The sequence below is a fragment of the Chiloscyllium plagiosum genome, chromosome 6, assembly GCF_004010195.1.
Source record: "Chiloscyllium plagiosum isolate BGI_BamShark_2017 chromosome 6, ASM401019v2, whole genome shotgun sequence".
In the NCBI taxonomy this organism is placed as follows: domain Eukaryota; kingdom Metazoa; phylum Chordata; class Chondrichthyes; order Orectolobiformes; family Hemiscylliidae; genus Chiloscyllium; species Chiloscyllium plagiosum.
Window position 1 is genome coordinate 84492193 of NC_057715.1, and position 26586 is coordinate 84518778.

General features: G+C 38.4%; 1 protein-coding gene across 1 annotated transcript in view; it reads right to left on the reverse strand.

Annotated features, from left to right (window-relative positions):
- Nucleotides 1-11205: 11205 nt before the first annotated feature.
- The window catches only part of ubl3a (ubiquitin-like 3a), a 109419-nt gene continuing 94038 nt past the window's right edge, over nt 11206-26586 (reverse strand). The window contains exons 3-5 of the mRNA XM_043692033.1: nt 20242-20328; nt 13636-13713; nt 11206-12888 (exon numbers count right to left, since the gene is read on the reverse strand). Coding sequence (XP_043547968.1) covers nt 12836-12888; nt 13636-13713; nt 20242-20328 — 218 coding nt within the window. The 3' untranslated portion in view covers nt 11206-12835. The remainder of the gene's footprint in view (nt 12889-13635; nt 13714-20241; nt 20329-26586) is intronic.

Genomic DNA, 26586 nt, shown 5'->3' on the forward strand with positions numbered 1-26586 from the left:
TTGGAAATAAAGACCACAAAGATAAGCTGAGATTAAATCATTATATACATAAAAATCAGCTACGCGTCATTAAAATGGAAATGCAGCACAGATCCGGTATTACTTGTTCTGGTACTTTAAATAATAAACAAATTCCTGCATACCATGCCACCCTCATTGTTTGTCAGCCAAGCAGATCAGGTTAGACTGGAGAAGACGAATTATACTTCTTGGTACAATCTGAGTTCTCACCTGAGCCCTTCGGGTACTGAGTGTTACATTACGTCGGACACTTTTTAGATTAGATTCCCTACAATGTGAAAACAGGCCCTTCGGCCCAACCAGTCCACACTGACCATCCGAAGAGTAACCCACCCAGACCCATTTCACTCTGACTAACGCACCTAACACTACGGGCAATTTAGCATGGCCAATTCACCTAACCTGCATATCTTTGGACTGTGGGAGGAAACTGGAGCACCCAGAGGAAACCCACGCAGACACGGGGCTAATGTGCAAACTCCACACTGACAGTCACCCGAGGCTGGAATTGAATCTGGGACCCAGGTGCTGTGAGGCAGCAGTGCTAACCACTGAGCCACCGACATGTTCTATGTGGAAATGCTGTTGGATCCAACAGGCCAAGTGTTTGATGTCAAGGTGGCACACCATAGAGAAAATCCTGTGGTATGCGTTGTTATTTTGTTGTGAGGTTTCTGAAAGGGTTCCTCTGCTGGCCTACTTAATGATTTTGGTCCTGGTTAAAATTCTCCTCTGTTGCTTAATGTGCCTGCTGTGTAGCCTCAGGTGCAAGGGAGCTATCTGTCAAGGAGATTCCTGTGTTTGTTTACATTTGGTTCCTGAACATTTGTGGGATTGTCATCCTACAATTGTTTTTAGCTTTCTATATTTTACCTAATTAGCTATTAATAGAGGAACCTTTGACTATAAATGCAAGACAGTCAGTAATCAATCCAATAAGGTGTTTGAAAGAAAGTTATTTTCCAAGGGGTTGTTAGAATGTGGAATTGTTAATTAGTCATGGTTGAGCCACATGACATTGCTGTATTCAATGAGAACCTCAGCACAAGAGACAGAGGAATAAAAGGGTGAAAAGAAGAACTCCAATTTAAGGTATCTGCACAGATTTTTGCAGATTGAAAATATAATTATTTTCACTGTTTGGTAAATCAGTAACAAGAGGCATTAATTCAAATCCATGAACTGAATGAACAGAGTTTAGACTTTATTTTACACAGTTGTTACCGCATTCAACTTTGAAACAATTGTGGAAAATAGAGTCATATTAGTTTTTTAAAGTGAAAGTATTGCAAAGAAAAATGTAAAAAGTAATGGATAAAGGGCTACGTGATTAATCTTTTAGAGAGCTGATACACATGTATAAGTGGGGATAAGTGGGCTCCTGTACTGAAAAGCTCTATAAGTGTGCAAAGCTCCAAGCATTTTACACACAGCTTACTTAGGAATGAAAGCAATGCCCACTGTTGTAGCTCTCTTCCACTATAGTGCCACTGATGAAAGTTGCCATTTCTGCTGGGAATACCGAACTGATCCTTAAGTCCATGTCAAGGAAAGAAAGGAAGAACGTCGTTGCATTTATATAAATGATTTGGATGCAAACATAGAAGGTATAGTTAGTAAGTTTGTAGGTGACACCAAAATTCGAGGTGCAGTGGACAGCGAAGCAGTTTACCTCAGATTACAACAGGATCTTGATCAAATGGGCCAATGGGCCCCTGTGGAGTGGCAGATGGAGTTTAATTCAGATAAGTGCAAGGTGTGGCATTTTGGGAAAACAAATCTTAGCAGAATTTATACACTTAATGGTAAAGTCCTAGGGAGTGTTGCTGAACAAAGGGATCTTGGAGTGCAGGTTCATAACTCCTTGAAAGCAGAGCTTCAGGTAGATAGGATAGCGAAGAAGGCATTTGGTATGCTTTCATTTATTGGTCAGAGCATTGAGTATAGGAGTTGGGAGGTCACGTTGCGGCTGTACAGGGCGTTGATTAGGCCACTTTTGGAAGATTGCATGCAATTCTGGTCTCCTTCCTATCAGAAGGATGTTGTGAACCTTGCAAGGGTTTAGAAAAGATTTACAAGGATGTTGCCAGGGTTGGAGGATTTGAACTTAAGGGAGAGGCTGAACAGGCTGGGGCTGTTTTCCCTGGAGCATCGGAGGCTGAGGGGTGACCTTATAGAGGTTTACAAAATTATGAGAGGCATGGATAGGGTAAATAGACAAGGTCTTTTCCTTGGGGTTGGGGAGTCCAGACCTAGAGGCGTAGGTTTAGGGTGAGAGGGAAAAGATATAAAAGGGTCATTGTTTTCACTCACAGGGTGGTACGTGTATGGAGTGAGCTGCCAGAGGAAGTAGTTGAGGCTGGTACAATTGCAGCATTTAAGAAGCATTTGGATGGGTATATGAATAGGAAGGGCTTGGAGAGATAGGGGCCACATGCTGGCAAGTAAGACTAGATTAAGTTGTGATATCTGGTCGGCATGGATGAGTTGTACTGAAGGATCTGTTCCCTTGCTATACATCTCTATGACTCTATGAGAGAAGTGTACACCCTTCTGACAGGTTGAGACAAGGTAAACAACAAAACACTGACTTTACTAGCTGAAACAGAGGATTAGGATTAAGGTTTTGGCCAAGAATTGCAGGGGATTACGAGGAATGACATTTTCTCACAATGAATGTTAATGTTTTCAAACTTGCTGCGCATCAGGGTGGTGGAGGTGGTGTGATGAAGGATTGCAAACGAAATCAGATAGGCACTTGACAGAAATAACTATGCAGGCCTATGGCAATTGAGTGAAGGCACTGTCTACAGAGAGCTGACATGGACTCAGTGGGCTGAATGGCCTCCCACAACTCTAGCACTCTATTCAAAGCAATTTTAAGTTGAGGGTAAATGATTAAAAATGTGATTTTCTCTTTTTCAAGTCTTTTCCTTTCATTAGGTATGTGATGCCTCTATTCCCAATTTTTCATCCTCTTAATGTTAATAATCCCAGCTTGTCTCCCTTTGTATTTTCAATTTTTTCTTTAGCTTGACATTATAAACTCCATGTTTCTGACACCTTGCTACTGATCACTCAATTTGTAACAAGTCACTGTCACTATTAACATCCTGGGAACACGTTGATATATGCAGCAAATTCTTTTCAATTCTTTATTTTCAGCTGACAATGTATCACTGTGGGAAATGCAGGAACAAATTAACCAAATGGATGAAGAAGTGCTATCCATCTAAGTAGCTGCGGATGGGTGATGCAATTCAAACCATATCCTACACTGCATTTCTGTAACAGATTTATGTTTCTAAATTAGAATGATAGGAGGTTTCATCATTAAACTGGGGTTATGGGTCTGGGACTCAGGCTAAATGCTAGAGAGTAACTTCACTGATCCCACACTCAGTTAATAGACAGCACAACTCAGAGAGAAGCCTACATTATCATCTTTTAATCCATTTGTGTACAACTGCACCCACCCCCGTAGATCAATTAACGTAGCTGCACAAAATCAGGCAACATTCAAAGAACATATTTTAAATCAACTGCAGTATGCAGAATACAGACTAATAAAGAATGGAATGGAATGCCATTTGGTCATGAATTGAACACAAAATTATAAGGTGAAAAGAAATCTGAGGTAACTATGATCTCTCTTGCATGATCTCCATGTTCCAACAATGGCTTTCAAAGGAGCACTGGGTTTGAAATTAATGAATTTAATTCTCTTTATGGTGCTGCTGTTAGCACATCTCTTAACATATACATAAAATACAACTTGGTGCTATTTAATATAGACATTAAAGCATTTGTACTATCCTGTAAATGAAATGCATTGATGTATAGGGAAAAGTTGAACTTGATCACATGGCACTATAAGGATTCTTTGAGTTCCAAACTGGACTGCAGAATGCACCGTTATTTTTGATGGGAAAGGTGCCAGGGGCTATTTGCATAAAGCAGATAGACACATATTAACATTTGCTGTAAATATGTGGAACAGGTAGATTGTAACGCAATGAGATTGACTCATTGTCAATGAGTGTATGACATTTATTTGGTGCCAGCATTGATATTTTAGAGCTTAGTTGACATTGTGTTAACCTTAGGAGATAGCGAGGACTGCAGATGCTGGAGAAGACAGAGTTGATAAAACGTGGTGATGGAGAAAGCACAGCAGATCAGGCAGCATCCGAGGAGCAAGATGATGCTGTGCTTTTTGTAGCACCACACTTTAATGACATTATCTTAACCTTGCACAGTTGAACATAGGAAGGAATGCTCATTGCTCTACACTATTAATGTTTGAAAGGATCATTGGCTAGTTACAGGTTAGTTGTTGGTTTATGTCTTCTGAGAGTTGCCTCAATGCCACATGTTTATAATGCTTCCCATCATTGTTTTACATTTGAAAAATCTGCAGAGGGTGATGTGACAGGAACTGAAGGCCATTTTACTAACTTCAAGACTTCTGTTCAACACGTTGCTGCAAGACTTGGGGACACTACTAGGCATTTTTTTTTCAGAAACAAGCATCAGTGGGAAAATGAGTGTGACTAACAAATCAGAAAAGCCACTAGAAGAGAGTAGTAATAGTAGTGGGGGCGGGGGAGTGCTCTCAGCAGGAGATAGTATACAGCCAGAATGTTCAGGAAGATTTCTTGCACTTGAATTATGGAGATGGCCAATGTTTGAGATAAACTTCACTGAGGAGATTATTACTGAATTCTGCCACTTGCTGTAGCCATACATCCAGACTCAGAACACAGAAAATAATGCCAGTGCTTGTGAAGGTGAGCAAGACTATTAACATTTTTTATATCGAGACTTCTTCCAGATTTATTAGAAAATTCTTGCAGTTTCCAATTCACAGTTGTATAAGGGAGGTCTCTCTTGGAGAATGGCTTTCAGCAGTTCTGCCTCCAAGAGAGTTAACTGCAGACCGCAGCAGCTTAGGATGAAAGGTAGGCTAACAGATAATAACAAGGAAACTAGTAGTGTATTGGAGAGCAGAAGAAATACTGACATGTTGAGAGAAGTCAGCAGGGTGTGATATTTCACACCACTTCCCAGTGCCGCAGTAATCCTAGTCATCTGTTGGAGGACAGGATGCAACATTCTGTAAGCACTTCTTGCACAGTAATCTGGACTTCTGTGAAATCTGATTGAACTTCCAATGAGGCTCTCAGACACCTGGTGAAACATGCTTGTGCTACAATGGAAGTAGAGAAATTGACCTTAAAGGCTCCCAATTGTAATGATAGACCTGGATGCCTGTTCTGTGCTGACAAGGATGGGCTGCAAGCTCAGAGTCCTTATGACAAATTGGTGCCAGATTCTGGCAAATTCTTTGGCACAGACTGTAGACATTTTCAGACTGGAGGCCTGTGACCAGTGGAGTGCCACAAGGATCTGTGCTGGGTCCACCACTTTTCATCATTGATCTAAATGATTTGGATGTGAGCATAAGAGGAGTAGATACTAAGTTTGCAGATGACACCAAAATTGGAGGTGTAGTGGACAGCGAAGAGGGTTACATCAGATTACAACAGGATCTTGATCAGATGGGCCAATGGGCGGAGAAGTGGCAGATGGAGTTTAATTTAGATAAATGTGAGGTGCTGCATCTTGGGAAAGCAAATCTTAGCAGGACTTTTACACTTAATGGTAAGGTCCTCGGGAGTGTTGCTGAACAAAGGGACCTCGGAGTGCAGGTTCATAGCTCCTTGAAAGTGGAGTTGCATGTAGATAGTATAGTGAAGATGGCGTTTGATAGGTTTTCCTTTATTGGTCAGAGTATTGAGTACAGGAGTTGTGAGGTCATGTTGCAGCTGTACAGGACATTGGTTAGGCCACTGTTGGAATATTGCGTGCAATTCTGGTCTCCTTCTTATCGGAAGAATGTTCTGAAATGTGAAAGTGTTCAGAAAAGATTTACAAAGATGTTGCCAGGGTTGGAGGATTTGAGCTTATAGGGAGAGGTTGAATAGGCTGGGGCTGTTTTCCCTGGAGCGTCAGAGGCTGAGGAATGACTTTATAGAGGTTTATAAAATCATGAGAGGTGTGGATAGGATAGGTTTCTTCCCTGGGGTAGGGGAGTCCAGAACTAGAGGGCATAGGTTTATGGTGAGAGGGGAAATATATAAAAGAGACCCAACAGGCAACCTTTTCACACAAAGGGTGGTCCGTGCATGGAATGAGCTGCCAAAGGAAGTGGTGGAGGCTGGTACAATTACAACATTTAAGAGGCATTTTGATAGGTATATGAATAGGAAGGGTTTGGAGGGATATGGGCCAGGTGCTGGAAGGTGGGACTAGATTGGATTGGGATATCTGGTCAGCATGAACGGGTTGGACCGAAGGGTCTGTTTCCATGCTGTACCTCTCTATGACTCTATGAACAATCCGAACAAAATAATTCCTGCCCATGTTGTTTGGATAATCGAGATTGGCCTGTTGTCAATTGTACGATGACAAAAAAAATTTAACTGATATAATTACACATGTCAGGAGGTGGAGATGACCCATATGACTCCATCAAAAGTTTCCTTTACAACAGCTCCCCACCAGGTTGTCTCCCCATAGTTAACATGATACTTTCAAATATCTGTTTTTACATTTACCACTACCCCATCTCCCCCAAGCCTCTTTACCTCACATAAACAGGTAGAGTGCAGTTTGCACAATTTCTCCAGAATGAATTCCCTTCTCACTTGGAAGATTGGTAGGTCTTTAGCTTAAGAAATGTTGACCTTGCTTCAGATCCTGACAGTTATCGATCTATGAACCATTCCTCCATTGGAGCATCACGTGTATCTCAGATGTTCTTATTGCTAAACGCAAGGATGTGTTCATTATTTTTTCTCGAGGATACAAATTCCTGAACTTCTTTTGCAAGTGAAACCTTCCCTGCTAATTCTTGTCCCACGATATCATATGGGGGACATTTTGTTTATGAATGACTACTGTGAAAAATGGCTGAGCTTTTAGAACAAGTACTTCCTTTGTAGTCTCCTGGCTTTCTGTATCAGACAATTGTTTATCGATTGGAACAGGTATTCTCTTTTTAGAAGGTAAAAACAATGACTGCAGATGCTGGAAACCAGATTCTGGATTAGTGGTGCTGGAAGAGCACAGCAATTCAGGCAGCATCCGAGGACAGGCAAAATCGACGTTTCGGGCAAAAGCCTGATGAAGGGCTTTTGCCCGAAATGTCGATTTTGCCTGTCCTCGGATGCTGCCTGAATTTCTGTGCTCTTCCAGCACCACTAATCCAGAATTCTCTTTTTAGAATCCTAGGTGCCCAAATCAGGCAATTTCTTCTTCTTGTCTGAGCCTTGAACGTTGAGATCATTATTTTTTTTATTTTTTTGGTTTGGAACTGAAAGCTGAAGTTGATTTTGAACTTAAAATGGCAGCTTGTTTTTAAAAAGAGAGAACGAAGATGTTTATGGTGGGAAACTGGCCTGCAAAAAATAATGCAGGTTGATTACTGCTCTAAGGACACTGTAAACAATTCACCACAGAAATGTTGCTATCCTCAGTGACCGACGGCAGTTGGATGTTGAATTGGTCAATCAAGGGAGAACCGGTACTGGCTAGCCAATCACAAAATATTGGGAAAATGTTAACTGGCTCTGACTAGGCTTTCTGTTTTTAAAACTTCCAAGTAGAGCAGTGGTTGGTTCACGCTCACTCAGTTTCACTTCAGTTATTGACTTGTTGAAAGTTCTGAGAAGAGAATCTTAGTCTGTAAGAAGTAGGTGAATAATTCTGAAAGTCTGCTGAGGCTGTTTGTATTGACTGGTGACTTTAGAATTCAACATCCTACCTGTAATAAATCTCATTGTCCGAGGATTTCTGAAGACCTGGTATTCATCAAATCAGTTATCAAACTGGTATACAGAGGAACTTCGATTATCCAAAGGACACGGGTGGGGCATATTTTGTATGGTTAATCAAATGCCAGGTAAGAGTTTAGCCAAGCATAGGGACCTTGCGATCTTGCCGGATAATCCAATATTCGAATAATTGAATGCCGGATAATCAAGGTTCCACTGTATTAGATTTCTGTTCTTTAAAATTTATCCTTAACTGGTGTGCATTGGGAGATTTGATTGGCCCAAGGGCCTTTTTTTTGTACTATATGATTCTAAGGGGGTTGTCAATGAATCGTTGCAGCACGTCAGGGTAACAGTATAGTGACCCGAAGCCATTCATGTAAATACTCTGCCTAACATTGGCTAGATAAGAATAAACATTAACAAAATAGAGATGTGTTAGAGAATAAGAGTGCTGTCACTTGTATTGAAAGCTGAGGACAGATTAAGAAACACGAAGCGACTTGTTCCATCGATATATAACTACCACAGATATCATCCAGAGTAAGTACCACAGAAATGCTGATGACACAGCTCAACTTCACCACCTCCCACAATAACCATATTCGATGCCTTTGGGTTTTCAGTCTTCTTATCTGACATCCAATTCTAGATGAGCCAGAATCTATTCCAATTAAGCACTGGGAGGAAGGAAGCCATACTTTCTCGATTCCCAACACAAACTCTAGTCTTTGATCACCAATGTCATCCACTGGGGGAGTAACGAAGGGTGGGGATGGGGATATTTGGACAGCCTTTTCAATGTAGATGCAGAAAGAAATGGGCTTGAAATAGGTAGGTTGTGGTTGTGATAAGGACAATAAAATAGTGGTTGGAAGAACCCTCATCAGTGATCGAGACCACAGTTTGGAGAGGCCACAGGAGATAAGATCAAAGTGGAACGGAAGAGCAGTTTAACAGAAGGAGAGGTTTAAGAAATTCAGGACATTTATTGAAAATGAAAGGCAAGGTGGAAGTGAAAATCACTAAAGAGGAGTCGCTCAATGTTTCAGCAATTTGTGGGTACAATACTGGGGGAATAGGGTGGATGGTATGGTAGTCAATAAAAATTCTAAAGAAGAGGTGAGTGATTTGCAACAATATTTGGGCATGATAGTAAAGCAGAGAAAAGTATTCCTTTTTGGTTAACATATATTGAGTTTGTAGAATCGAAGATTATATTTTGGAACTCCATTTAGCAGTAACCTATGGACAGATAATTAGATTACAGGAAAACGAGAAGATAAAATTAAATTGCAAATCTAGAATTATTTCAGACCACCAAAAGGGAACAGAAACCCTGTTCTGAGACCAGGATGAACACTGCTCAAATTTGTACTAACTGAACAGATGGAATTAAGTCTGTTTGCAAATACTAACACAATACTTTGATGCTAGTAATCAGTGAGGTGGTTTACTCTGCGTAGCTAAAGTAGATGGGTGACATTATTTGGTTCTAATCAATCCATAATTATGCTACAGTTGTGCACAATTCTGGTCACCATAATAGAAAAAAAGGACACAGAAGCATCTAAGTTAGGGCAAAACAGATTTACACAGAAGGTACCATCAGGAAATAAAAAAGTTGAGAATCTTTTCTCTGGAGAAAGATAGAGACAATGCTTCCACTTATGGAGGTATCCAAAACTAGGGGCTATGAATATAATGTAGAAACTAGTGGCTGTCACCACATAACCACTTTTTACATATTGATTTAAAGGAATTGGGCACCACTGAATTCTTGGCCAAGGCCACCATAGGATTGTTACTGCTCTAAATGGGTGGAGTGTATGTTCAGGGTTCTAAACATTAGAATTTCTTATTAAATAACTTACATTTTATAGTATCTGTAACATAATAAAACATTAGAAACTGCTTCACTGGAGGGTCAAACAATATTTTGTTAGTGAGCCATAGAAGGAGAAATTAAGGCAGATGACCAAAAGCTTGGTTACAAAGTAGTTTTTAAAAGGAGCACTTTAGAGGAGAGAATTCCATAATCTGGGGCTCAGATAGCTGAAGGCACAACTCCAAAAATGGAGGCAGTTAAAAATGCAATGTGCAGTAGCCTGAACTGGAGGAAAATATCTGAGTGGGTTGCAGAGTTAGTGGTTAAGGATAGGAAATAGCAAAGCCTTGGGGAGCTTTGTAAACAATACCGTCAAAGTGAGGCCTTGCCATACTGACAACCAGTATATGTAACTGAAAACAGAGGTGGTGGGTGAAAGGAACAGTGAGAGTTAAAATACAAGCAATTAAAGTTTGAGTGAGATCCAAGTTGATAAAGGATGGAAAGCAGACCACCAACACAGCACTGAAATAGTTAAGTCCAGAGATGTAAAAGTAGTGCACGAGAGTTAGATGGAGCAGAGTTTATCGGGAACAAATTTGACACCAAGCCAGTGAATAGTCTGATTCATTTTCGGACAATAACCAGGCAGAGGGACTGACTTTGTGGTTACAAAATAGATGTTTAGATGAAGGATTTAGTTCTGTCCATCCTGAAATGGATGTTTGACATACAGTTTCATAATTCTGGGACAGTAGAGAAGTTGAAAGAGATAGTGGATAGACAATGTCACCAGTGTACATGTGGAACCAGATGGATATCAACAAGGGGTACAGCCAAAAGAAAACTACAAGGGGTTTGAGAGACAAAACAGTAACAGTCAATTCAACTGAAGCTAATGGTAGATAAATGCTTGAATCTATTATGAAAGATGTGCTCACAAGGTTCTTGGAAAATCACATGATTAGGTGGAGTCCACACATTTTTAAAGAAAATTGTGTTGAGAAATTATATTCTAGCTTTTTGAAGTTGTATTTTGCAGGGGAATTAAGAGTACCAGTAGATGCTGTGTCCTTAAAATGTTCAAAATACTTTTGATATATGTTGCCAGTCTAATGGGAGAGTGATCATAAATGAATGAATCTGGAACAATACGAAATAAATCTGTAATATATACTTTTATAGGCAAGACACTACTGCAATGGAGTGTAATAGTGCAACCTATCATAGCTGATTAATGAGAATTTAAAAGGCCTCATTATTGGAATTCAGAAATGGAACAAAGCATAGTGGGGTAGCATGGCATGGCATGGCTGGGGTAGGAAGTGGATCTTTAATTTGTATCTGTATGTAGTTACAAAAATACATAAATTATTTAATTTATCAACTGGTCATGTTTTAAACTAGCCTATAAGCTGACAAGAATCAAATTAGACTCTTAGAACATTTAGAAAGTAGTTAATTCAAACTAAACCGGGAATGCATCTGTGGAAATAATAGCCAGTAACAGTTACACCATGAACTGCAATATTCTTTTATTTAGTTTACAGAAGTATCTATCAGTACAGGTTGCAGAAGAAAATGTTCAGTGATATTTACAATCATTGCAAAACTCAGCTCTATACAAATTTGATCCTGATCAATATGAACAATATTTTGTAGAACTATAGCATGTAAAGCATTTTAAAAGCAATTAACACAGGTAAATGAAAAAACATTATGTCTACCTAACTATGACATATACCATTGAGTTCAATCTGAGCAGATGCTTTCATTAGATACAGAACACAATGTCAACCTGTGACTTTTTAAAGTTGCCAATGTTACTTACATGGTATATTCTATTATACTACAAGCAAATCTCTACTTGTTAATAAGTTCTATACTCATGTACTGTATAAGATTCTTATTAAATATATTCTACATATCTGTAATTCAGCTGGGAAGAAACTCCTCCCACTGAAAAATATAAAAACTTTATTTTTTTTTACAGGTTCAGATGAAAGTAGCTCATGCTCCAGTGCTGTGCAAAATTCTCTAGGTTTTAATTAGCATATCATTTGTAATTTATACAAAAGGGAAGGGAAGACCAACTTTCATAAATTAGGTCCTTTGATAATTTAATTTCCCTATCTTTTGTATCATTGCAAGCACTAAATACAGAAAAGCAAAATATTAAAAGTACTAAAATAGTTTATTGTATTACAGAGAAAGAACATGTGCTAATGCTTAATGAGTGACGTTCTCCCATTAGGTTTCAAATTTGTAATGGGTTAAAAATAAGTGAGTAGTCGACAGTAAGGTTATAAGATTAAAAAAAAAGGCAAGATGATAAATGAGACTTTACTACAAATACAATAACTGTACACAGCAGTGAGAAAGATGCTTCAAAAAAGCTTTTCCCTCTCTCATTAAGGCTACAAATGCACCCAATGCACTGGTGTATGCTGCAAGATTTACTTGGTACAACAAATTAAGCTAATGCTCGTATTGCCACATTAAAACAGTATATAAAGAGAAAGAATCTTTGAAATTAAATCTACAAGCTCTCATCAAAATACAGGTATGTCCACTTTACTTTGAGCAGCAGACATACTTGTACTTTAATGGGTATGGAACTTGCAAGCGATCACTGAGAATTAGAAGAACAAAAATCACTTCACAATCATCTACCAAGTCTTTCATGTAATTTAATCTTTCAGTAAATCTGGCTTCATCATCTGGTTAAACAAAGCAACATTGACACTGCAGTCAACAGTATAAACTTTCTCCAGGAAGTGCCTGGACTTTCAAAAAAGAACTTTTAAAAAAGCCATGATATATACCTTCCATTTCTATTAAGTACAGTGAGAACAGAATGGATTCAGTGGTGTGGAAATTCTTCTTTGTAATTTTATCTGTATATACCTATATAAATAAATACAGAAACTACAGACGGCATTACTACCGTACAAAATTAAAAAATGAACACCACAGAAAACAGATTTAAAATAAGCTAAACAGTAATGTTCCAGTTTTAATATTGTTTTCATGACCAATCAGATTTGTTTTTATAAAAGGTCTTTGAAGCAACGTTACTTCTTTTCTATACCAGCAGCATGAATGACAAGAACTATATTACATCACGGTTAGCAATTAGTCAAAGTATTTACAGAATCACACAACAATTGCTCTCTCCAGTCTTTTCACGGTTCCTTTGACCTATAGACATTAAAGGAAAAGCTTTATGAGAAACAAATGCATGGAAAATACCCTCTTCATCCCTGAATTCCAAAAAAAGGCTTATATAATCCCCACTAGATAACAGTAGGTCAGCATGGATCAGACCTTTCGTTTTTGGGACCAGACGGACACTTTTGAGTAACAGACTCTAATTTCTCATTCAACTTTACTCCTCATCTGATTAATGTGTCTGGGTTCCACTCAGCTGCTCTCCATCAAATCACAATCAAAATAAAGCCTAATAGATAACCTTGGTCTGAATCATCTTACTGTTCTGCAATGCAGATCGCAGGACTATATTGTGTACCCATCTGGTACATGTCATATGCATACAATCATCATTACTACACCTATGAAATATTAACTAAAATAATGGTGAGCCTTAATTTATATTAAAAATTTTAGATCGATGCATTTTTAGCAAAAACTACTGTACTTTTCATGCCAATCTTGAAAGGTGACAACCAATTTGCAAGGTAAATGGTTGCATTCATCACAATGAATTAAAATAACCAGATGTCTGTTTGAGGTATAAATATTGACTAGAACTCAGGTACAACTCTCTACTCATCTTTCAAAGTAAGATCTATTATGTGTAATTGAGATGACCAAGAAAGTTTATAATCTCCTCTTCCTCTCTACCCACTGATACAATGCATATACATGTATTAAATACATGGACAAATCAATTATGAACAGATCCTTTAAAACTTAATAGCCACTTACCCTGGGAATTTGGCTCTGGCAATGTCTCTCTTGCGACCAAATGCATCACAGTAGTTTTACCAAGAGGAAGCTTTAATGCTGTAAGGAAAACATTACATATGACAATCCATCAGTCTGAAATCAGTTACTCACTACAATTGCCTTCAAGCCTACAATTGGTGTTTCAAAAAAAAGCAAAGGAGATTCAAACTTTTCCAGGAATACAGATCAGGTACCAGAAAGGTTTACTACACAAAAACATTGACTTCTTTCAGCTTGATAACATTATTCATTTTGCCTCACCACCCTATACTGATTCTAATTTTATGCTAATTTCAATGTTGCATTCCAGGTTATAACAAGACTAGAAAAACACATGTACTTCAGTTGACAAGTGGCAGATTAATAATTGTGCCATAAATGCAGGTGAATGACTATCTCAAACACAGGAGTCCTGTGATAATTTCAACCTTATCATTGCCAAGCTCCCCATCACCAGCATGTTAACAGCCAGAAGCTGAAGTGTACCAGACATAGCAGTGAGAAATAGCTCTCCTCCTGAATCTGCAGAGCCTTTTCACCAGCTGCAAGACTTAAACCAGGAAGATAATAGAATATTGACCACTTGCCTGGATGGGTACAGCTATAACAGCTCTCAGTCTGTTTGTCCAACTTTTTCTTCATAAATCAGTCCTCTGACACCAGGCCATATGGGTTTTCTTGGTTCTTTAGATTTTTTTTACCTCATCATCCAGAACTGAAGAGTTCTAAAAGTTAGGCCTGACTAAAAACTTCACAACTTTAGCATGACAGCTCCACAATTTCAATGATTTGATGTGTTATTACTATCTTTTCTGATGAAAACTTCTTGCAACCAATCAGGTTAACCACTTCTTCATTTGAAATCTTCAATTTCAACCCTGTCTACATCCCCAAGGAGTTTTAGTTTAAATTTGTCTTCTGAAACTTTTTCTACCAAAATATTACCAGAAAATATCCTTCTGAAGTATTGCAAAAAGACAAGGAAAGCAAAAATTAGATGCTTTCGTTCCTTTAAAGGACAGCTTGAAATTTCCCATTGCTTCTATAAGGGGACATCTGAGATCAAAAGCTCCATGACAGGACTTATTCATGTCCTTTAAATACACCATATAAATAGGGTGGCACAAACAAAATGAGAACATTTTCAGTAATACTTCATCAGACAATAAAGGAAGGAATGAGAGAGAGAGAGAGAGAGAGAGAGAGAGAGAGAGACAGACACAGAGTGAAGTGAGGAGGAATGAGATACCACAAATTAGAAAGAGGGCAAGTAAAAACAGTTATGAAACTTATTTGGCCTTTCTAGATTCAAGACAATTCTGATCCATCTTCATCCTTTTATTGGCACTGAGTCCACCGTTTGACCCAACAATATTTACCAAGCTCCTCTGCCCCTTCCCACACTGCTCTTGCTCCAGTCTCTCCTCATGATAACGCTGTCTTCCCAGTTCCCCGTTGTAGTTCCCCCTTCAATGGTCACTTAATTTAAAGGAATACATTTCACATTTTCTATCAATGGAAAGGGCAAACTACTTTGCTCTACTTTCAGCTTCACAATTGGAATCAAAAGATCTTAAGTCTTATCTTCAGCCATTACCACCAACTTCAATTTTCCTTCTGTCAAATTACTAAAATACAAGTTACAGTATAAAAACAAACAAATGCCTCTTGCACATATCCAAGTATAATCATGGTACTGAACTTAAAACTTCAGAGTTCATGAATTCAAATTCAAATATAATTATATAGTAATCTGTAGACTAACATGTTGCTGTGTCAGTGGCTGAGTGTATTCTTTCTTCTTCCACGATACCAAGGGTTTATGAAAGTAAATATTATAAGTTTTTTTTGTTTCTACAGGTGATGCACCACCATACATTTTGATATTACTTCATATAACAGAAGTAATTCTGCAAAAGGATGGGAAAATAATACAAGGAGCATCAGTCACAATGTCGTCAAAAGTGTCTGCTTTTCCAACTCTTATTAGGACCAATAAATGTTCAGGGAAGAATAACGTGTTTAAAGATACAAACTAAGGTTATGGGTAAAATAAAACATTAACCAAGTTGACTCAACGGTGGAATCCTACGATTGATCACACTTTTAACATTCAATTAGAATGGTCAGAAATCTGTCCAGTCTTAAGTTGGAAGCAGTTGCAAGTGCTCAAATATTTATTTTCACCTTCCTTATAAATCAGAGTTTCATCTTTGGCTGTGTTTTGTAAACATACTGATTAGATTTATATAAAAGAAAACCAATTTTCAAATGACTTCCATTACATGTTCAATTGCATGAATTCATCCAGACTGGAATACATGACTGCATTGACGATAGATCAAAAGCATTCATACCAGCAAAGATAAAACTATATGTGGTAGTTGCTGTGACAAATAATTATTTTACTAATTAGTTTGTATTGGTACAAGCTGAGCCTATACAGTTCTTGTATATACATCAAATTCCATAACTAGCGTGGGGTCTGGTACAGAGGAATTCTGACAGGACTAGTAGTAGTAGTTTTAAATACACCTTTTTTGTCTTTGACCATAAGATGTAAAAACAGAAGTAGGCTAGAACATTAACTACAACAGTGACGGTCATTAGAAAAAATAGTAAACGCCAGTTGGAATACAAAGCCTCAAGGCTAACTTTAGAAATACTTAACAGTGTATTGCAATTAATTTCTTCAAAAAGATGCAAGTGTGAGCCCTGGAGAAGCACGTGGCAAACAAGACAGAAGATGAACAAAGGAGGAATGTAAAGGTAAAAGGAGGCAGGTCATAAGAGGAGCAGTGACTGGGTTGCAGGACAGGTGCGCTGGTATAGCTCATATGAATGATTGATCATTTCAGGGTTGGTTCTCATCTGCTAATTTCATGGTAATCTTCAATTTTTTGCTTGTGGGCCAGATTGACCTCATTTAACCACTGAAATGTGCAAGGCTGTAATAATTAAGGAGACAATATTTGATTAACTGTTGTATGGCCAGACGAGGACACAGCTGAGAAGGAACACCAACTGTAACCCAAACCACTTTGCATTTGGTTTCCCTGAAATAGAAGAGACGAGAGACCCTGGTTTGATTACTTAATACAGTATGTTAGATGAAGAAAAAGACTCTTTTGGAGTGAATGCAGTGTAAGCACATGCAAATCAGTCATGCAGAGTTTTTGTGGACTTAGTTTTATAGAAAAATGGTAGAGATGGATGAAAAAGGAGTAGACCAAGCAATCAGAGAGAAACAAAGGAATTTCATTTTCTAGAAGTTGAGTGACTGCTGTAATTTAGGAAGCTTGGTAGTCGATTCGCACTCAGCAAGAGCTACATATAGGAATGAGATGATGGCCAAGTAATGTTCCCGTGGTAAACATCAGCAAGAACATTATTTTACATCCACCTGAGAAGAGTCTCATTTTAGTCTTGCATCTGAAACCTAGACCCAACAGTGTGGTAGCTAATTGTCAACTTAGATTGTGTGGCCAGTTCTTCAGGATTCCGAGAGGACAGGATGGGAGGTGTTTTGATGATTGCATCATAATGGAGGTGCTGCAAATGGTAAATGATCTATGCAACATGGAGCTGGTTAATTGGAGGATTAGTGGTGGATGCCATCATGCTTCTTAGAAGGACTTGAGAGACAAGAACAGACAATAGACAGACACAGCTGAGGTGCCTGTTTTGAATGTGGAGGAATCTGCATCTGAAAATATTTCAGGATCTTTGCCATGGAACATAGCCCTATCAAAGTCAACATGACAGAGCTGGAGAACAGAGAGAATGAATTTAAACTTTTACAGGAAAATTAGTGAGAAAAGATTCACAAATTCAGATCTTGAACAGTACACTTTCACTGGTTACTTGGTGTGCCTTCTTGTTGTTGAATGAAGAGGTTTAATGAGGACATGCCAGGAGCAGCACCAGGCATATATAACAATGAGGTGCCAACCTGGTGAAGATACCAAGCAGGAGTACATGTGTACCAAATAACAAAACATCAGGCTGAGTGATTCCACAGCCAATGAATCAAATCTAAGCTCTGCAGTCCTGACACACCCAGTCATGAATGGTGGTGAACAGTTAAACAACTCACTGAAATGTCCACGAATGTTCCCATCTTCAATGGGAGAGCCCGGGGAGCCGAGCACATCAGAACAAAAGAGAAGGCTGAAGATTTTGCAACAATCTTCAGCCACCCCACATGATATGAGGAAATGGCCAGCAGCACTGAATGCTATAAAGGCTTGGTCAACAATTTAGCAATAGTACTGAAGCGAGATCCAAAACTTGACAAACCCCTAGCCAAGATGTTGTATTACAACACTAGCATTACCTAACAATGTGGAAAATTACCAAGCTATGTGCCCAGAACAAATCCAACCTGATAAATTTCCATCCCATCAGCTTATTCATTACCGTCTGCATCCAACCCAGAACAGAATCAGGCAGTACAGAGAGGTCCTTTGGCCCACTGAGTCTGTGCTGCCAAAAATGTACTACTGGTCCTATTTTTCCACACTAGGGACATAGCCTTGAATGTTATGACACTTCAATGCAGATCCAAGTACTGTTAAAGACAGTAAGGTTTTCTGCCTGAACTATACCCCTGAGATTCCTGATGGTCAATTCCTCTTCACATTGAGCCATCTGATAAAGCCCTTTAAAATCAGACAATTCATAGGGTTCCAACTTAATTAAGTTTAACAGCTGGCCAGAAGGAGTTAAAAAATAAAAACCCACTAGAACTCCAGGACAACTAATAAATTGAACCCCCAACTTACCACTGACTATGCTCCACACCTAATCCCTGTCCTTTCCTACTCATGACCTGATCATCTCTACCCCCAGCCCAACATCCTAACTCTAACTTGCTGACATCCCCACAGAGTTCCCCATGATCCAATCTTCCTGACCTGACTCACCTACTTAACTTGCCTCCTTACTCACCTGCATTTTTACAAACGCTTTCAAATGGCTACTGGGCATTTAACCTTCAGAATGTGGTGCTCATTGCTGTAAAAAGCTGTGCATTTTCCATACCATTTCTCTCTGCTGCTGTATTAGAGAATTCTTAGATTGTCCAGAGATCGTGGTCCAGGAATCTCCAGTGCAGAAATCATCAGAAGGGTATACAGTCATAGAGATGTACATCATGGAAACAGACCCCTCAGTCCAACCTGTCCACGGTGACCAGATTTCCCAACGCAATCTAGTCCCACCTGCCAGTACCCGGCCAATATCCTTCCAAACCCTTCCTATTCATAAACCCATCCAAATGCCTCTTAAATGTTGCAATTTTACCAGCCTCCAACACTTCCTCTGGCAGCTCATTCCATACACTTACTACCCTCTGTGTGAAAAAGTTGCCTCTTAGGTCTCTTTTATATCTTTCCCCTCTCACCCTAAACCTATGCCCTGGACTCCCCAACCTCTTTGCCTATTTACCTTATCCATGCCCCTCATAATTTTGTAAACCTCTATAAGGTCACCCCTCAACCTCCGACTGGGAAAACAGTCCCAGCCTGTTCAGCCTCTCCCTATAGCTCAAATCCTCCAACCCTGGCAACATCCTTGTAAATCTTTTCTGAACCCTTTCAAGTTTCACAACATCTTTCCGATAGAAAGGAGATCAGAATTGCATGCAATATTCCAACAGTGGCCTAACCAATGTCCTGTACAGTCGCAACATGACCTCCCAAATCCTGTACTCAATACTCTGACCAATAAAAGAAAGCATACCAAACACGTCCTTCACTATCCTGTATAAGTTCTGCTAAGATTTGCTTTCCCAAAATGCAGCACCTTTCATTTATCTGAATTAAACTCCATCTGCCACTTCTCAGCCCATTGGCCCATCTGGTCAAGATCCTGTTGTAATCGGAGGTAACTCTCTTCGCTGTCCACCACACCTCCAATTTTGGTGTCATCTGCAAACTTACTAACTGTACCTGCTATGCTCGCATCCAAATCATTTACGTAAATGACAAAAAGTAGAGGCCCCAGCAACGATCCACTGGTAACAGGCCTCCAGTCTGAAAAGTCCTCCTCCACCACCACCCTCTGTCTTCTACCTTTGAGCCAGTTCTGTATCCAAATGGCCAGTTCTCCCAGTATTCCGTGAGATCTAACCATGCTAACCAGTCTCCCATGGGGAACCTTATAAATAGGGTTTTAAAATTAAGCTCCCCTGCCCAGGATTTGCATTGTTAGAGGTGGTATTTGAGAGGTAACACTTGTATAGGAAATAGGAGGGAGTTGTAATGGAATGTCAGAGAAGAAGGTTGGAAACTATTAAATGGTGGTGCTATGGAACTGAGTCACAGATGGAAGAGGAAGAATCAACAATATTGAAACTGCAAAAGGATATGGAGAAAGAATGAAAACCTATCACAGTCATTAGAATATCATAAAAAGAATAAGTTAATTAAAGCATGAAATAATAAGTATTTTATTTGATTAACTTGGAGTGGACGCCTTGATGCTGACAGTCAGTATTTATAGCATGGAAATAATTGAATCAATTCCAAGTGACCTTAATCAACCTCTAACATTTCAACATGCTGTACACAGTAGATTTCTTACCTCCCAGAGTCACATTTCCATGTAGAAATCTTCCTTGGTAGATAAGCCTAAGGATGCTTGGACTGCTGACCAATTCATCTTCCCAATCTGAAAGACAAATAAAAAGTAACTTTTTTAAAAATTTAGAACAATAAAAGAGAGTAGCTGAGGAAGTTTTAATGGCAACCATGTAACCATTTTTGATTGTTGTAAAAACCCACCTGGTTCACTGATGTGCTTTAGGGGAGGAAATCTGCAATCCCTACCCTGGTCTAGCCTGCACGTGACTCCAGCCCCACAGCAATATGGTGGACTCTAATTCCCCTCCAAGACTGGACAATAATTGCTGGCAGAGTCAGCGATAACCACATCACAGGAACAACTTTAAAAAATATATTATGCAACTAATTCTACATTCTGAAAACCTACTCTCGTCAGTAAAGTATACAGAAAATGCCAAACACCAGGCCTCTGGAGTTGATGTTCTCTGTCCCAGTAAATTGAATTTTAAGATCTTACTGCCTTCTTGGTAAGTCCTAGACATCTCATCTGGCTGAGAATAGAAAAGTAAGTTTATTTGTTGCATATCAAAAAGAAAACACTGATACATGAAGAAGGGACATCTGCATCAAAAAACACATAAGACAACTTTAGCATTCATGTCCGAAACTGAAACAGATCCTGTCTGTCTTACCAATAGTTTACAGTCTTCTACTTTCATAACTTCTTAATGTAAAAATGATGTAAGCTTGTGGAAAAAAAACTTGAGATTACAGACCACCACACATATAGTACCTATATTGTAATTTACTTGTAACCATACAGTCAATATATTTGTGAGTAAGCCTAAGAAATAAGGAGTAGACCATATTGTCCCTTGAAACTGCTATAGCATTCTCCAGCAATGTCCACTAAAATATACTATATGACTGAGATTTGTCAGACTTCTGGAGTAGACGTTCCAAAGTTTCACCATCCTCTCACTAAAAAAAGAACTAACCGTATCTTAGTTCCAAATGATTCTTCCTTATTTTGAGACTCTCTCTCTCTGGTTCTAGACTCCCCAGCCAGGAATAACCTACCTGCATCTATCCTGTCTATCCCTTTGGATTTGATAAGTTTCGGTGAGATACTAACAAGGAACAAGAGAAGGCCATTCAGCAACTCAAGCCTGCTCCGCCATCCAATAGAATTGCAGGTGATCTGAGTTCAACCTCAACTCTGCATATCCCTGATAATCCTTCATCCCCTGTGTATTTAAAGATTCTGCATCTACTCCCTTCTGAGGAAGGGAATTCCAAAGACACCTAACTCTCAGAGGAAAGTGCTTCCTAGTCTCTGCTTTAAAAAAAAGCGACCCCTTATTTTTAAACAGTGAACCCCTAGTTCTAGATTCTCCCATCAGAGGGGACTCTTAACACATATAACTTAGTGAAGTCCCCTCAGGATTTGTATATTTCAACTGAGTTACCTCTGACTCTTCTAAATCCAGAGGATACATAGAGGCCTAGAATGCCTTACAAGGAAAAGTCACACAATTTGCTCATTCCAGTTATTAATCCAGTAAACCTTCTCTAAATTATTTCCAACATATTACCATCCTCACATAAGTAGAGACCAGCACTGTATACATTGCTCCAGATGCAGCCTTACCAGTGCCAAGTATGACTGAAGCATAATCTCCTTACTCTCACATTCAATTTCACTTGCAATGAAAAAAAAGCTTTCCTGATTACCTGCTGTATCTACATTCTAACCTTCTGCAATTCATGCACCCCCAGGGTACCCCAATCTCTCCACATCTCAAACTGTGCAACCTCTCATCATTTAGATCATATGCTACTGCTTAAAATCTTTCTGCGAAAATCAAAAAACTTCACACTTTTCCATATTGTACTTCATTTGCTAGATATTCACCCAAATCACTTAAACAACTACAGCAAATTTTGTTTTAACTGGCACCTTATGAATCAGCACTCTTGATAAATCAGTAAAAATCATCTACCTCAAATACTGCGAAATTTACTGTAATATTACAATCTCCACAATGTCCAAGGGTACAAGTGATAAGGCTCTTTGCCATTAAATATTAATGAAAATTTGCTTCAAATAAAACTGAAGTCATTTATGCCGTAAATAAAGTACAATAGTGAAGTGTATACCCACTGCATTATGTTTGTATTACTTATGGTGTGTTTTTACGTTGATTTTGTGGACCTCTTGATCAACCTGAATATTTGATCAATCAGCACATTCCCAATCCCATGTGTGCTGGATAATAAAAAAAATTGTTCTATTTCCCCTTGTAGCTCTTTATGTTCTCTTCACAATGCATTTTTTAATCTATCTTTGTGTAATTAACAAATTTAGCTACCATACTTTTGGTCCTTTCATTTATATAAATTTCAAAATATTGAGGCCACAGCACTGATCCCTATGGCACTCCACTCATGACATCCTAATAGCCTGAAAAAGAGCCATTTATTACTATTATTCTGCTTCCGGTTAGGAAGTCAAACTTCTTCCAATGCCAGTATCTTACCAGAAACTCTGTTAGCTTTTATTTTTTGCAATAATCTTTGATTAGGCACTTTATCAAATGTAAATGTCTTCTGGAACTCTCAATACAATACATCGACAAGTCACTGGTTCCTTTTATCGGTTGCTTCTTCAAAGAACTCCAATAAATTTCCCTTGACAAAACCATGTTGGCTCTGCCTGATTACACCAAATTTATCCAAGTGCCCTATTCAATAATAACTTCTGACATGGTCCCTAAGGCAGATAAAGCAATAGGGTGCGTAGCTTCCTGTTTTCTGCCTCCCTCACTTTTTGAATAGTTATTTTCTAGTCTAAAGGTACCTCCCAAATCTAACGAGTTTTGGAAAATTAAAGCCAATGCTTTAATGTATTCCTTAAAATTATTCCAAAAATATTCCTCCAAATTCTACAGAATCCAGGTTAGATTTTCCTAAGCTCTCTTCACAGGACAGTCCTGTCATCTCAGGAACAAGTCTAGTGAATATTTGCTGCATTCCCTTGATACAATACTTCCTGGAGGTACAGGGAACAAAACCACACACTGTATTTCATGTACAGTTCAGACCAAGGTTCTACATAAATAAAGCAAGTCCTTACTATTCTTGTACTCAAATTCTCATGATAAAGGCTATCACACTATTTCCTTCCTTATAGCTCGCTGCACCTGCATCAACTTAGTGAAGATACTCAGATCCTTTGTTATGTCCACACTTTCTAACCTCTTTACCATTTAAGCAATGCACTGCATACCTGTTCTTCTTATCAAAGTGGATAATCTCACCTTCTTCCCATATTATGATCCATCTAATATATTTTTGCCCACTCATTAAATCTGTCCAAATTTTCTTGAAGCACTTTATACCTTCCTCATAGCATATATTCCCATGTAGCTGTATGTCATTCACAAATTTGGAAATATTACATTTGGTTTCCACATCCAAATCATTGATATATATTTGGAACCCCATGTACTGATTCCTGCAATACCCACAAGTCACAGCCTGCCAGTGTGAGGTTGACTCATTTATTCATACTATTTTCTGCCCACTTAGTCAGTCTTTAAACTATAACAGTACCTTACCCCCATACTTACATTCATCAAAAATAAACCTCCAATTTACAAAGTAATGCTGACTACATCTAAGCAGATCATCACGACACAAATGGAGAGAAAACAGAATTAAATTTTCAGGTCCAGTGATCCTTTGGTTTCTTCATTATGACGAAGTGTCCATTATCACATTCTTTGTTATATTCTTCCAAATTCCACAGAATAAAAGCCCATTTTACTTTATTGGCAAATCAGAGCCCTCTCATCACAGGAGTCAATTTGGTAAGTCGTGGCTGCATTTCCTCTTAGACAAGTCCATTATTTTGTGGATAGGAGACCTAAACTAAAAATTCCAGGTGTGGTCAAAAACAGTGCAGCAAGACTTCCTTACTCCAGTATTGCAAATGCCCTCCCCACTATCTGCACTGTTGGCAAAGACCACACATTCCTCTCTTCCAATTGCTTGCTGTACCTGCAATTTTCTTTTCTTTTTTTGGCAACATTATTAACCTCTAATATTATTTTTAAACTTTCATTAGCCACAGATGGATTACTTTTCCAGTGAAGCTTATTTAAGGGAATATTTGGTCAAAATTATGAAGCTATTTAAATATTTGCTGTTGCTGAAATAACGTCATACCTTTTGATTGGATTTCTCAATTTGTCTCAATCCCACATATTTCTGCAACCATCTTCAGGTAAATTTTGGACATCAGAGACACAACTCCCCCAATATTTAGGGTCTCACGTTTTAAAACCATTCTCCTTTCCAACAATGAAAATATCATACTTCCCCATATTTTACATCATCTGACACTTTCACATCCACTTGCATGAATAGGCTTTGCAGTCTGTCATTCTCAGTTTACTTTCTCAACTGGGCAAACATTGATGTCCCTCATCTAAGTCACTTAGAGGTAGGTTACAAATAGCTGATACCCAAACACGAAAACTACAAGTAAAATATGCAGATGCTTGACATTAGAAATAAAAAGAAACTCAGGAGGTACAATAGCATTATGCAGAGAGAACAGAGTCAAACATTTAAGTCTAATATAATCCTTCACTGGAACCCTAAGCTCTGATCCTTATAGCTCTCTATTGGTTAAAAGTCAAAAATGACTAGTTTCTTCCTACTGTTGTTATCCTTTAAACAATTCTTAGTGTAGGCTAATACATTACTCCCAATCCCAAGAACTCTAACCTTGCACAACAATGGCTTGTGTGGCACCTTATGAAAATTCAAATATTCCACATCTCTTTTACCTTCCCTAAATATACTCTCAAAAAAAACAGCGTTGTCAAACATAATTTCCCTATTATAAAACCCATGTCAACACTGTTTAATTGGAATGTGATATTCCAAGTACCCTGTCATCCTCTGCTGAACAATAAGTTTAGCATTTGCCCTACTTCTAAAGTCAGGCTAACTGGTCTATATCTCAATAGCCACCTCTTGAAAACCACTGGATGTAGGCTCAGGTATAGGGTATATTCATTGGCTTTCAGTTCAATTCATTTTTCCACTACTTTATGAAGTGTGTGTTCAATGTCTGACATTTCCCCACTGTAATTTCTCCTGCTGCCTCTAAGGGACCCATATTCACTTTCATTAATCACTTCCTTTTTACAGTTCTAAAAATTCTTGCAATTTCTTTTTGTCTTTGTAATTTACTTTCATGTTCTATTTTCTTTGTCAGTTTCTTGGCTATCAATTCTCAAATCTCAAAATCCTCCTAACCCTATGGGTCGCTATTTGTTGGCAACAGTAGTAGCCTCTGTTGTGATTCTTAAACTCTATTTCATTAGCCACAGATGGATCACGTTTCCAGTGGAGTTTATTTCTTGGGGAATGCATATTTGTTAAAAATTATGAATTTGCTATTTAAATATTTGCTATTTAATATTTAAATATTAAAGTACCTTTTAATTTTATTTTTCAATCCCACATATTTCTGCAATTATCCATATTTATATTTTGGATACTAGTCTCACACTCAACCATATTACACACAGTTACTATGAAATGTGACGATATTATACTGAGATAAGGGTTCTTTAGCAAGATATCTAAACAAAATATTAAGTCTTAAATAGCATCGTCCCTCACTGCTTCCTTATCACATGAATGCCGATTGAAAGCATTCCATGAACCATCCCAAGAGCACCTGTTGTCAATTCATTTTGTCCAGTCTAGTTTATTACATTACACTGATTGCATGCTCCTTTAATTTATGGATTTTTATACTGAAGCTAGAAACTGTGCAATTACTTATGAACTGCTGCCACCAGTGTTCTTGCCTCTTTTTATTTCATAGCCCCATCCCCTAACAATCCCTGCAGATATCAATGTCTTTTTAAAACAGGGAAGTAGTAGTGTAGTGGTCCAGTAACCCAGAATCCCAGGGTAATGTTCTGGGTCATGGTCTGAATCCCACAATGGCAAATGGTAAAATTTGAATTCAGTAAAAAGTTAGCTTGATAGCAAACATGCAACCACCCAATTGCCGAATTGTAAAAATGAAGCAATTACTGAAAGTGAATTTTAGAGACAGGAGAAATTACAATGGAGAAATATCAGACATTGAACACATTTCATAAAATATAAAAAATGAACTGAACTAAAATCCAACAAATACACTTTATACCTGATCCTAAATCCAATGGTTTTAAAAGAGGTGACTATTGAGATAAATGCATTTGCTTTGATCTTCTGTGATTCCTTACATTTTCAAATGGATCCTGTAGATGGGAAGGTAGCAAATATCTCACTG